A 14514-nucleotide genomic window follows, 5' to 3' on the forward strand; every position below is an offset into this window, starting at 1 on the left:
GAGTTTTCATGCACCACCGTGTACATATTAAATCATTTACCACTGACCTTCGAGTCAGTGAATAGGGAATCACACAAGTTTTACCAATGTAAAATATATTACGAAATCTCAAAAAGCTTCATAATTTTATTGTTAACTTTGGTCAAAAATATGTAAAATATGTTTTTTAAAATCCCGCCCCCCCCCCTCGACACCCAAGAAATTTTGTAGAGGCTTGTCTTCCTGTTCCAAAGGCTTTGTTTTTAAATGTCTTGCTAATCACGGTGGCTTCATAGTATCATTAGCTAATGCTTGAAAGCACAGCACACACTTGTAAGTTTATTGTTAAAGTAGATGTAAATTTCTATTGCAAATATTACTCCTTATAATTTGGGGTTGTTTTGGCTGCATTCTTGCTAAATCTGATTCTACTGTCATTGGTTCATAAATCAGAATGTAGCTGACGTGGAGCTCTGCATATTCTTGTTTATCATTCTGCTCACTTGTGCTTGTTCAATTAGCATTATCTTCAATCCACAGTTTCTTTACTGGGATCTTTTAAAGCCAATTGTCCATTTTGTGAGGATTAGTTCAGTTAAAACTAGATTATATAATCCGTAAATCCACTTAACAAGGCATATATGAACTGCAATTCAGTGAAAGCAAGTCAGCAAGTAAGGGGGCTACTGTCAACCCCTCTGTGTTATGCAGCTCCAACTCTTTTCTTAAATACTTGCTGGCCATGAGTGACATATCTGATGCATGGGCCACCTGTGTAAATGCACACCTTCGATATTTATAAAGCTTGATTCCTGTCCTTTTTATAAATTACAAAAAAATCGAAATAGTCCTAACATTTGCCTCCTGCACCCCAGCCAGGGTGCTAAGCACAAGACTCTTTCATTGGGGAGAAATACCGTTGGTCACTGGTTCAGAAATGGCAGATGGAGCTAAGGGAGAATAAATGTGGTAAGAACACTGAAATTCTATTCTTTGAACTCCAATGTCACCAAGTAAATGTGACATGTTTCTTTCATGTGGCTAAATGAATGCATACAGTTTTTAGAAAGCACAAAGAAGTTAAAGCCTTTGTATGGAAGTCAGGAATGTTCCAGTTCTTGCCATCATTTAATTTCTCTGAGTCTCAGTTTCCCCATTTATGGATTGAGAGAAAGTAGCTCTGAAATCTTCAGTTTTGAATCTGTTTTGATTCTTCTATTGATTGATTGATTGATTGATGAGTTGTGTTCAGCAGGGTAGTAAGCTTTTAAATTTTCCAGTATCAAACCAAGGCATATGTGACAATAAAATCACACATTATATTTAGATAGTACTTCCAGGCGGGATGGAGTGGCCAACGGCCTGCAGAGCAACATGCCTAAGTTTTATTGTGACTACTGCGACACATACCTCACCCATGACTCTCCATCTGTGAGAAAGACACACTGCAGTGGTCGGAAACACAGAGAGAATGTGAAAGACTACTATCAGAAATGGATGGAAGAGCAGGCTCAGAGCCTGATCGACAAAACAACCACTTCATTTCAACAAGGAAAGATACCTCATACTCCTCATACTCCATACTCCTTTGCAGGGGCAATGATCCCACCTCCCCCCAGTATCCCGGGTCCTCCTCACCCTGGTATGATGCTAGTCCCCCATATGGGGGGCCCTTCCATGATGCCAATGATGCGCCCTCCTCCTCCTGGGATGATGCCAGTGGGACCTGCTCCCGGAATGAGGCCACCTGTGGGAGGCCACATGCCAATGATGCTTGGGCCCCCAATGGTGAGACCTCCTACCCATCCCGTGATGGTGCCCACTCGGCCAGGAATGACTTGACCAGACAGATGAGGAGGGACAGGAACCTCTTTATATTCATTTTATATTACTTGTTCTACATCACCAGGAGATCATGGTGCTGTGACTCTGGGTGTTTTCTAACAGCATGACAAGGAAGACCTGCTTCCACTTCCTATCAAAGAGAGAATAGTTTTTTCAGTGGAGTAGTGGGACAAAAAAAAAAAAAAAAGGCAATTTTCATTTGTATTGTGGAATGTGAAAATAAAATTGTCAACTGTTTCAGTTAAAAAAAAAAGATAGTACTTCCAACTTTTCGTAGTACTTCCTCATCCACCCGTATGTTCTTACAACTCTATGTGAAGAGAAAATATTTTTAAAAATTTTATTTTATTTTTATTCATTTATTTTTTTAAACAAAGATAGATAGACACATCATCTCAGGCAGAGGGGTTGTCCAAACACAAACAGGTAAGCCCTAGCATGGATAGAGGGAGAATCACAAGCTGTCTGGAATGGCTTCAGTAGTAAGTGTGAGTCAGCAAGTGACACACAGCTGGTAGTAGGTCATGAAGGGCACCATTGCCTTACTTAGGGGATTTCATAGGTAGTGGGAACCTAGGAGAGGAACATGGTCAGGTTTGTGCCTTAGACATCTGAAACTGAGGGGATTGAATTGTATCAGTCGTTTTTGCCTCAACCAGATTCCCTAAGAACAGAGCTTGAGGCAATGATTAAGTGCTCATACTTCATTGGGAGGTACAATAGCCAGCACTGACAGTGAGAGAGAAAGAGCATAAAGCAGGGAAGAGTAGGAGGCAATGCAAAGCTGTTTCTGGGTGGTGGTGAGGGGGGAAGGTTTCCTGTATCTTAGAGGTATAGCTGGTTGCTGTGCACCCATTTGGCCGCTTGTGGAGAGGCAATATGGTGAATCATAATTTGAAGCACTTTGGGAGCGGGAAGAAGGAATGGGGAGTTATATTCCCATTTCCTATTCCACCCATTTAAGTTTACCTCAAAGAAGACAATTGCTGCATTGTTTCATCTGGTTTCTTTGACAGGTGATCAAGGAGCCAGATCCCACAACTTACAGTGTGGCTTTTCATCCAAGCATAGATGGTCTTAGAAGCCAGAAACTTGGAACGTGTTGCAGTCAGACCTAGATGCACAGTGGCAGCCAAGGAGAGCCCCCAGTTTATTTTGGCAAGTGAAAGTTGAGCCAGTCCTAGGTGAAAGCCCAAAGAAGACCCAAGCACAGTTAATCGGTCATGGTGGTAGGATGAAAAGCAGTCCCTTAGGAAGGCACAGCCAAAGTCACAGCTGTGGCAAAGCAGGCAGCAGTGGATCCAAGAGGCTATGGCTCCAGGAGAATCTAAGGGGTTGGGACACCTGGGCACCTTAGTCGTTGAGCATCTGCCTTTGGATCAGGGCATGATCCTGGGGTCCTGGGATCAAGTCCTGCATCGGGCTCCCCACAGGGAGCCTGCTTCTCCCTCTGCCTATGTCTCTGCCTCTGTGTGTGTCTCTCATGAATAAATAAATGAAAATCTTAAAAAGAAAAAGACTCTAGGGGGTGATAGATGTATCCAATAGATTTTCAAACCAACGTGGAACACCAATGTGAAACGATGTAAGAGGAGCTGTTCTTTGAACCAGAGATGAGAGCACACCCTATTTTTTACCCTTCTCCTCTCCATGGTGATTTTTGAGGTACCCCTTAATGTTCCTTGGAAGACAATTTATTTTTTAAAATATTTTATTATTTATTTGAGAGAGAGGGAAAAACAGACTCCCTGTTGAGCAGAGAGCCCAATGGGGGCTCGATCCCAGGACCCTAAGATCATGACCTGAGCTGAAGGCAGAGCTTAACCGGCAGAGCCACTCAGACACCCCATTCCTTTGAAGACAATTTAAAAATAGATTACATTATCTGCCTTCTAGAATCAACTTTAAGACTTTTTAGGGGGGGTAGTACATTTGAGGAATAATATTTCCTATAAAATGAATTTGTTCTCTTAGTTGTTTGGTTTGTGGAATTGCAAAGACAGGAAGATGTAAACAAGTATGAACATAAGTAGCGTTGTAACAAATTGTGAAATTTGGGGTTTCCAGGAATCTGTAAGTTCCTCTAGTTCATATCACAGATGAGGAAACTGGAATTCAAGAGGATAAGTTGGAAAAGGTCATACAGCTAATTAGTGACAGATGGGGGGCTGGACCCAAGGGAATCTGACTCCCAATCCTGAGCTCTTTTCCCTGTATACATATCTGTGTATATACTTTGGGAGTTCATGAATTTGCTTCAGGGCTTTTTAAATTTTGCATTTTCATTTTGATAATCATATGAAACTATTAATTGCTGCCTGTTCTGACCATCCAGATGACCACCAAGGACTTCTATATCCAAACTATAGAGAACCCTTTCTTTCTTTCTTTAGTACGTACAGGTGAGCTAAATACAGGTGAATCTGCCTGTTGGGTTGCTATACCAGACCACCACAGACTGGGTGGTTGTAAGCCACAGAATTTTTTTCTCACAATTCTAGAGGCTGGTAAGTCCAAGATCAAGATACCAGCAGAATCTGTTTCTGGTTTCCTGGTTCACCGACTATTGTGTTTTCTCTGTGTCCTTACGTGGCGAAGGGGTGAGGGATTGCTCTGGGGCCTCTTTTATGAGGGCACTAATCTCATTCATGAAGGTTCCACCCTCATGACCCGATTCCCTCTCAAAGACCCCACCTTCTAATGCCATCACATTGGCGAGTAGATTTCAACATAGGAATTTTGGAGACAAACATTCAAACCATGACGCTGACCTATAGCGATAAGTACTGGATTCATTTTGCAATAGACTGTTCTGCAGGAGTTCCATCTTTGTACATATTTATTCAACAGCAACAAAGGAGTAGCAAAGGCTTTTTTCCCACCAAATTCCAACAATAATTTTATTTAATACCCATTTAATGCAGATATCAGTCATGCTATAATGCTAACTTTATTCTCAAGTTAACAAGACAATTTTACTCAATTATCAGGTGACATTTCATTTAAAATGGCATCTGAGGATTACTCCTGAGCAGAGTTTTTGGAGGAATAGAAGAGCTGAATAAGCCAAACTACAAGAACTTGGGAGTCCTTAATACTCTGTTCTAATAACATTTATATAAATAGGCATTTTCTACATTGGAATTATTTAGTCAAAATTCTGAAACATTAAATATAGGACAAAATTAGAAACTATTTCTACAAGAATATCCAACACTGAAACTTTAGTTGCAGCTGAAGAGCATAATCCTCGCTATAAATTTACAATGTTAAGTTTTATTATTTTCGTAGTTTTTAAAATCCAATTTTTCTGAGTTTATCTTCTTCATTTTAAATTTTTTTTTAATTTTTATTTATTTATGATAGTCACACAGAGAGAGAGAGAGGCAGAGACATAGGCAGAGGGAGAAGCAGGCTCCATGCACCGGGAGCCCGATGTGGGATTCGATCCCGGGTCTCCAGGATCGTGCCCTGGGCCAAAGGCAGGCGCCAAACCGCTGCGCCACCCAGGGATCCCAGTTTATCTTCTTCTAAGAGCAATAACTTACATTCTTCTTCCATAGTTTATATATATTTTAAAAGTATAACATATTTCCATGCTTGAAAACTGAGATACTTTTTTCTGTCAGAAATAAGTCCAGATTTCATCCAGTTTAAGAACCACTGCAAACAGACACACTTTCGCCTGGTATACACGGTTACTTAGTGAAGACAACCCAGGAAAAAGCCTAGATCTTGGATTCCATCATTCAAGTTCTCAGTCCTAGCTCTGTAACAACAAACTGTATCTCCATTGGTCATGTAACTCCTCTGGGCTTCAGTTTTCTTATTGCTAAATTAAGGAGATTGTGAGGATCACAAATACCTATGCCTATTTGAATCAGATACAGAATTAAGTGAAATAGGCCAGCTGTAAATAATAGATAGTTTTAGGGACAGTAATTAAGTCAGAGATCATTTACTCTGTTTTAAAATGTTTTTAATTGAAAATTTCTTTTTTAGCACTACAAGCGAAAACAGCACATCCATGGACCAGATATGATCTGAAAGTTGCCAATTTGCAATTCTTGGGCTAGATCATCTTTAGAGCACCTTTCCCAACACTAGAGCATCAAACACAGTGCCTCTAACGTAAATAAGTAGTAGGCCAGCATCCATATGACCCATGTAAAATGGCAATAGCCATAGAAAGAAACCTTCCAGAACACTTCAGTGTATTTTAAGAGTGATGCAGTGTCATATGGAAGAGTAAGGCAAGGACAGGACTGGGAAATGCAGGATCCAAATGAGTGAAAGACCTTTCTTGTTCCCAGCTTTATCCAGCCAAAAGTACTGTGTGAATTGTAACCCATGTTTGATTCCCTTGTATCGTACTCCCAGTCCAATCCAAAGATTCATTCGCATTCAACAAACTATAGGCGAGACACTCTGAGAGTTGCTGAAAAGATCTGCAGAAAATCACATTGACCTTTTTTCTTTTTATTAGAGAATGCATTTGATGGTTTGTTTATCACCATCGCATCTTTCTCCTCAATTTGTTCCAAGTACTATTGACAAGAACTTAATTCCAATTAAAATTAGAATATTAGGCAAGGATTAGGTATGTTTTTTTCAGCCTTGGGAGTTTAAAGAGACAGCGTGAAAGTATTTTGAAATGCATGTTGTATTCATAGCAACAATGAAATTATTTGATATATGTTTTCACTTTAGGAAGGTGTTTTCCAGACTTGGTGCTGATGCTGATTTCCTGCTCTTTCTCGGATAGTTAGCATTTACGTACACGGACTTTCTGTCCCTGACCAGGGCACTTCTTTTTCTTTTCCTTTCTTGCCCCTGTACTCCTCTTCCTCTCAGTTGTTTCTCGTCCCAGCTATCTCCCTTGTCATTTTGATTGGCACAAATAAAACCAAAATGTCAGGCTTTGGTTCAATTTCTAAATTTACTCATACTAAAGAGATGTTTGAACCTGACTATAAGCATTGAGGCCTATTCATAGATATTTCATTTAAAAGCAAAACAATAGACAGTGAAGTAAAGAACAAGAAAGAGCAAAAATTTAATCAGTCCCTGATATCTGACTCCCCTGTTTACGATAGGTTATCATATTTATTCTTATAATTGGCTATTTTCTGTCTTAAATGCCTTTCGTTCATGTCTGTCCCCTTTCTCTCAGTTTATTGGCTTTGTGATCACCTTAGTATCTTTCTCTTCCAAGTCAATTGACATTTTTGTGAAAAGACATTTCAAGGTGTTTAGCTCTGAGAGAATAGGTTATCAAGCATGGGCTGCCATGTAATGAAACCTCTGTTAGAAAAACGCTGCTACATAACCCTTGAGCTGTAATGTTTTGGGGGGATTTATTTTTATTTAGATTTATGCATGGTGTTCTGTGAATAAATTGGCATGATTTTAAACACGTTAAACTTATGACATCATCAAAGTACATGTTTTTTTCGTTGCTAAATAATATTTATGAATGAAGGAAGAACACCCATCGGTTTAAAACCTACACAAGAATTCAGATTCTTGGTGGTTTGCCTCTCCAGACAGCTCATGTTAATCTTTTTGTAGGCAAAGCCCCACTAAACTAGGCCATCCAGGGTTTGAAAGTCCCTATCGATTTATGAATATGGTAACAACGGGTAGGAATAGAATCAAATAAGCATGTTTTTTGTATCTTACAGAAATAAAAAGTAAAAATAATCAGCATCTGAATTTTGTGAAGAAAGTGTGCTGAAAGAAAGATGTATTATTCCAGTGGTTCAAATAGTATTTCTACTGATTTGATTTTTCACATAGCTCTCTGCACTTTCACTGTTTGATGTAACAAAACAAAACAAAACAAAAAAAAAAAAGGAAGGAAAGAAGGAAGAAAGAAAGAAAAGAGAAAAGGAAAAGAAAAGCCATTTGCTAATTCAAAACATTTGTTTCTAGATGCCAGGTGGACCTGTCGGCCCTCAGTAGGGAACAGACACACAAGTTGGAGCTGCAGCTGGAAGAGGGTGAGGGACACCTGGTGCTGCTGGTCACCCTGACAGCTTCGGCCACAGTCAGCATCTCTGACCTCTCCGTCAACTCCCTGGAGGACCAGAAAGAACGGGAGGAAATCTTAAGGAGATATGTACGTATGTAACCCTCCTCCTTCAGGGTCATGTGTGACTAGTTGAGGTGATAAATAATTGACCTGGAGTGACAGAAGTACATCTGGAAGGCTGTGTGACAGACAAATCAGAAGAAACAGACAGCTGGCCAAATGCACGTGCCATGCCTATCTTTGCACAAGCCCTTGTGTTACCTGAGGTCTGCACACCTGCTCTTCTCTAGAATCTCTTCCAAACCAAATTCTGGATTCTGAGCCTCTCCACAGTGATTTTGTCATGCAGCACAACTCTCGTGCAAGGCAACTTCTCATAAAGGAAAGTCAAGTATACAGAACATTACCTCAAAATTAATTCATTGACCCTTTGTAATTGCAAATTAAGAGTTCTTTGTCTTTCCAAGTTTGAAATGGAATTAATGACACCTACATTAATTAGTAGCTTGGTAACGAGAGGATATTCACAGAAAGAATTTTTATTTCAACTGCTTAGAAGAGCCTCACTTCATTCCTTTATCTTATTTTAATTGAATGTGAAATATAATTAAAAGGAAGCCTCCTTACCTTTTGATCATTTGTGGAGTGATAGAGTGGAATAGGGAGTCACTATAGTAAGTACCTTTCTCAAATTTCACCAAAGCAAAATACAACCAAATCTACCTATTTCCCAGCATCCTCACACCGTACATTTTCCACCATGCAGTTTTCGTGAATCAACAGAGAGGGGAGCTCTTACTCCACCATTCTGTCTCAATGGAGCCTCGAAAAAGTGAATGCTTCGGTACCCATGAAGCTGGGAAAAAAGCTTTTCCACTTAAAATTACAAAGCTTGTATTGTACAATGCTGCCAGGTGTTTAGAAGGCTCCTCTAGACACTCAGCCATGAAACCAAGCTCTGACTAACAAAGAGGCGCTTAATTTTTTTTTTAGATTCTAAAATATTCCTATTTGCTGACTGACATCCTTCCAATAACTGAATTTAATAAAGATGTACCTTATCAGGCTGTGCAGATAACATGAAGTGCTGGTACTAATGCTCTACAATATTCTTCAAACAGATTAGCAGGATGTGCGCTTCAGCAAATTTATTCTGGCTATCTCCACTGAATCAGCTGTCTGCTAATGCTTGTACAACTCATCCACCAATGGTGTTATCATAAACAGTTTAATAGAGGTGACTTAGCAAGGCTAAATAGTATATATTTTTAAACCACCTAAGAGCCCAACGTATTGTTGGGCATCTTCTAATATGTAATTGCAATTATGAGAATGATTTCACATTTTGGTACCTACAAAAACATGTTCTCCTGTTGCCAGAAGTGAGCCTTGTGAATTGAAACCATTTTAAAGGAATTAATTGGTATATTAATATAAAAAGTCTAGGTATTATGATACTGTATTTTATGGATTAATATTTGATATTATCCCATATATTAGAATGATACTGCAGGCTAGGTAATTAGAAATAATCCAACTTTTATTGATTCTTTTTTTTTTCTTTTTGCCGGAGGAGCTTCCTTAAATCAGCCATTTCCATTCAGAATTTGAATATTTGTTTTCGCACCTTCTTTCAAATGTTAGTTATTGTTTGAATAAAATGTAAAATACTATGTGGATGCCTGGGCTAATTCTCCAATATATGCTGCTCAACATATTAAAAAGTGAACCATCTCTAAATATATCTTTTTTTTTAGCCCTGCGTTTCAAGCGTAGGCCTGTATGTCCCTCTAGAGACATAGTTGCTACAAATCTACTGTATATGCAGTATAGCACATGTGTTATAATTGCAATAGCAATACAAGTATGGTTTCAGTGCATTTCCTTTTTATTATACAGATTATGAGATGAATGAATGCCGTATCATGTCTGAAACAACACTTGTTTCAGAGAAACATATAGAGAAGGTTATTTGGAGAATTATTTATATGTTTTCCTGGGAGACCATGTGTATTTTTTTAAATATTAGGTGAAACTTAAGAATTTAATTTGGCACTGGCCAGAGTGAGAAAGGTAAATGAATTGCCCCTGGAAAAGCTGTCTATTTCTGTCATTCGGTTGTTCATTGTGAAGCATTGAAGCCCCACAAATTAAACAGACATTACTGTGTGAGCCATTATTTGATCACCTCATTCTGAAAAGATGGCTAATTCCATTTTTCTTTTTTTTTTCTTTTGGGGGGGAGGAAAGCAGCGAAGGTCAATAGGGGGCGGGTAGTAATGGGTAGTAGACCAAGAGCGATTGTATGACCTTTTCAGAACGGGTATGCTGAACCCTTGCTCCCCCTTGTCACAGTTTAAAAACCAGAGGAGCTAGTTTAGAGAAGAAGTTGTTAGCATTCCATTTTTATTATGACATTTCACAGTCATCTGATTTAATGTCCCTTGACCGGATTGTCCACCGTGAGACGATGGGCTTGAAATGTTATTTAGAGCATTGATAAAAGGTGAGCGGTTCTAAGATGACAGCGAGTCATAAGGCTGGTGGTGTGACATTAATTTTCTCCATAACAGAGATGGAATAAGACGTCACGGTGACAAGCTGTCAATCAGCTCTGGCCCCTCAGAGCATCTCGATGCCATAGGATGGGGTATTGCCTCTCCCGTAATAGAGCTGAACTGAGATGCTCTCCCTGACAGCTGCTGCAGCCATAGAGAAAATATATTATACAGCCTTTCATTAAAAAAATAAAGAGGACTCCTCTCCAGAGCATTTCAATCTTTTCCCATCTATTGAGGGCTGAAAGGATTCACAGCAAATCATAGATTCCTCTGCTATGGAAATTTCTGGCTTCAGAAGCCATGCAGGTTTTGAGGCCTTCTAAAATAACCATAAATAACAAGGCAGGAATACCTCTTGATGAAGCATTACTGAGAGGTATATTTTTAAACTGAAATATTTAAGTTTTTTTGCCTTTTTTTTTTTTTTTGAATTCTTATTATAAGCGATGTGTCACTGGCCTAAATAGTTGAAGTTTGCAATAAATCCTGAGTGTCAGCTGACTGGAGGAAAGAAACCCTTCAAACAATAATTACCCCTCCAAATGAGAAGCAGAACATCGGAGCTGAAGCGTCAGAAGCTGTATGTCTGTGCAGTGAGGTTACTACTATGAAACAATTCTCAGCCCGAGGACTGATGAGATTTGTTTTAGACATGGTGAAACTTGGTTTAAATTGCTCCCCAAAATTAAAGGACAGAAGCTTTTTGATAAAACTCTCCTCTATCATTAGGATAGGAGGCTTACCTGGTTTATAATACTCAGGAAGCTCTGAGATAAGGAGAAACTTCTCAAACCTGATGTTACTCCATCAGGAAGACAACACGCCTACAAACCTCTGAATTAGAATCCTGCTGTCCAACGTTCCCACTGCTAAACCCTTAACTTACAGGACTTTAAATGGAGAGAGAGGTGCATTTTTCCTGAACCCTGCCATCTGGGTAGGTTCAGTAGATTTGAGGTGATAAACAGCTGTTTAAAAACAATAAAAAATTAAGAGCTAAGCCTGCGCTCAACACTCTTAAAAGTGAGGCTCTGAGATTACCCATAGATCTGCATTTTCTCCTCTCAATATCCCAAGTAATAGTTCCAGTTTACACAACAGCTAGTCCTACAGGACTGATAAAGTTAATATCTCAGTAAGCTTCTGCTCGTCAGTATTTTCACATCCTTAATACAAAGATGGGAATGTTCTTTAGTAACAGTTTGATAACTTTGTTATGTTATGCTCCCTGGACTTAAAGCATTTTAAAGATTATAATCCAGAAGTACCTTTGGTACTGGGTAGAAATGCCAGAAATGCCTGTCTTGTCATATGAAAAATACCAGGAAGTATAAATAAGCAAATACATATCAGTGTTCTCTATCAGGACTTAACTCTTTAAGTATTTATGTCCATTAATTAGAGTTCTGAATTATTACATTGGTATCCCTCTTTTAATGCCTTCAGGTACTATACTTCCCAAAACACTACCATTATTAATTTATCAAATTAAATAGGTTTTTATCCTTTGGATCTGATTCTCCTATTGAAATATCCCTGCTTCTATACATACTACAGTGGCAAATAAAATTGCAAACTTAAGAAAAATTATTCATCATTTTTGCATTTACTTTTAGTGATCAATTTAACTTATTTTAAAAGTCATATAAGTTTTTTGTCTAAAAGGTTCACACTATGTAAATCTTTTGAATCAAATATTAGAAAACAGTATTTCAATAATTTAACCCTCATCTAGCACATGTAATTTCCAAAACTCACCAAGAAGAAAAGAGTAAAAAAAAAATTAATATTTTCTTTCTTAATCTTAAAGGCTGATGTGTGTCACATGGCTAACAAGCTAAGACTCAGTATCTACAATCATCAGTCTCCAAACCATCGTGCCCATAGATGACAGATTTCTTGGATTGCTTCGGTAAAGGAGATTGAAGGAAGAAAGTAGGCATAGCCTACTCCATAATTTATAGTTCACCATCTACTGATAATTATTCATGGGGAAGAAATGTGGTAATTTTTATTCTTTCAAAAAGTCCTGTATAGCAACAATTATCTACATCAATACATATGTATGTGCCTACGTGTATGCAGATGTTAATGATGGCGGAGGGGTACTCTATTGAAGAAACACAAATATCCCTTTGAATCACTTAAGCAGCATCCTGAGACCTACCATAAAACTTGGTGTTTTCTTACACACTCTTTGAGACCCTCTAGGACCTTTCTTTTCTAACACTGATATTGGGGTCTTTCAGAGCCCATTGCGGATATTTCACAACTTGAAAGATGTGGGATTTCTCCAGGTGAAAGTAATCAGAGCAGAAGGGCTGATGGTCGCTGATGTCACAGGTAAGAAATAAGGCAATTCTGTCATCCATATTTATTTATACATATTTTTATAATATATATTTATAATATTTATTATGTATGATACATACATATCGAACAGCATGCAGGGTCCATACCATTTAATAACTAAACTCTTCATTTCTCCTAATTGGATCATCAAAGTTAATAATATAAATATAAAGATTCAGGTTTGATCTTACAAGAGTTGCCAACCACCCAATTTTTATACTGTTTCTGCTTTTTAAAAGAAGGGTGATGTATTAAAAATAAACAATAAAAAAGTTAAATAACATTTGAACTGTTGCCTTTTCCAAAGTTTGGCTAACATAGTGGGAATATTTCTTCCAGGTTTCATCACTTTGGCATTTTGAAGTAATGTGTCTTCTCTCAGACAGTATCAGCTTCCCTCAGATGATATCATAACATCATCACTTACAAGTCCAACACACATAAAATCTGTTGCATAGTCCACTGAAAAATTTAGATGCAAAATACTCAATTATGTGGTATAAACTCCAGTATCTGGGTTGCTGACTCATTTTTTTTGTTGTTAAAATTCTTTAGCACATCCCAGAGATAATTCTGGATCTAAACTAAGCATCCACATTGTTTGAAATTTTTTTTAACCAAGAAATGAGCCTGTAAAAACACTGGAATCAGTCTTATCTCTTAAAGCTTCCTGATTTGGATATTGCTGTTTCTATAATGTATTAGTTGACTAATGATAATTATCTCAACAATTTCCAGAATGAAATCATTGTTTTGAATTTGCAATCATGGGACCACTCATTTACTCCTTAATTCCATAGGTTTGGGAGGGTACTTATACCATGCCTTAAGTGGACTATCTCAACATGGATAACAAATTGGCTGACTTGGACAATTTTTGAATGAATTTTGCTCATCCTGAAAGAAAGTATGCACTTATTATTTGTAGAAATATGCTTATCACTGTGAATGTTCAGTAGGTTGATCCCAATAAGGTAGTGGGCTTATTTGAAGGGATGAAATGCATCTTTCTTACCATCTAAGAGCTTATAAACCCATTACATGACGGTTGATGCCCTTCTTTAACTTATCAAATCTAAACAGAACAGAATCAAAACCAAATGCATTAGAACTGAAATAGCAGATGTCTGCTCCAGAATGATAATATTTTAAATTTTTTAATATTTGTGTAGTATCAAGTGACTGTTGATTGTGTGATAAAAATGTTGAGAGTTTACAGTTTCTTTGAACAGGTGATTATCAGCTCATTTGTAACCATGAAGATAGTAACAACTGTCAAATATTCTTTCAAAATAGGCATACTTGAAAATAATGGGAGAGAAGGTAGTTTGTAATCTTTTTGCACATTTGCTGACTTGGTTTCTTGTACTAAACAAATTTAAGTTTATTCATTTTCTTTTTTACCTCTGATGTGGTTATACTCAAATTAATCTGGACATAATGATTTCCTTTTTTTTCTTTTATTATGTTGTATTTAATATGAGAACCAACAGTCAACAATGAATAACTCCTCTTTTTTTTAAGATTTATTTATTTATTTTAGAGAGAGAGAGATTGGGGGAGGGAGGAGCAGAGGAAGAGGGAAATTCAAGCAGACTCCACACTGAGCGAGGAGACCCACTTGGGGGTCAATCTTGTGACCCTGAGATCACAACCTGAGACAAAACCAAGTCAGATGTTTAACCAACTGTTCCATTTAGCAGCCCGTAACTGCTCTTTTTTTGTTCGCTGTGGTCATTTTTT

The 14514-nt window shown here is 38.0% G+C and overlaps 2 protein-coding genes across 19 annotated transcripts in view; both read left to right on the plus strand.

Moving 5' to 3' along the window:
- MCTP1 (multiple C2 and transmembrane domain containing 1) overlaps positions 1 to 14514 on the plus strand; it is a 527670-nt gene that overhangs the window by 336078 nt on the left and 177078 nt on the right. For all 18 annotated transcript variants that reach the window (XM_072791100.1, XM_072791166.1, XM_072791128.1 and 15 more), the window contains 2 exons: positions 7759 to 7945; positions 12669 to 12762. In XM_072791100.1, the coding sequence (XP_072647201.1) occupies positions 7759 to 7945; positions 12669 to 12762 (281 nt within the window). The remainder of the gene's footprint in view (positions 1 to 7758; positions 7946 to 12668; positions 12763 to 14514) is intronic.
- On the plus strand, positions 1296 to 1933 carry LOC140612946 (U1 small nuclear ribonucleoprotein C-like). Its single transcript, XM_072791209.1, has one exon. It carries the CDS (start codon positions 1354 to 1356, stop codon positions 1819 to 1821), a length of 468 nt encoding a protein of 155 aa, XP_072647310.1. The 5' UTR covers positions 1296 to 1353; the 3' UTR covers positions 1822 to 1933.

This window comes from Canis lupus, chromosome 2 (genome assembly GCF_048164855.1).
Source record: "Canis lupus baileyi chromosome 2, mCanLup2.hap1, whole genome shotgun sequence".
Taxonomy (NCBI): domain Eukaryota; kingdom Metazoa; phylum Chordata; class Mammalia; order Carnivora; family Canidae; genus Canis; species Canis lupus.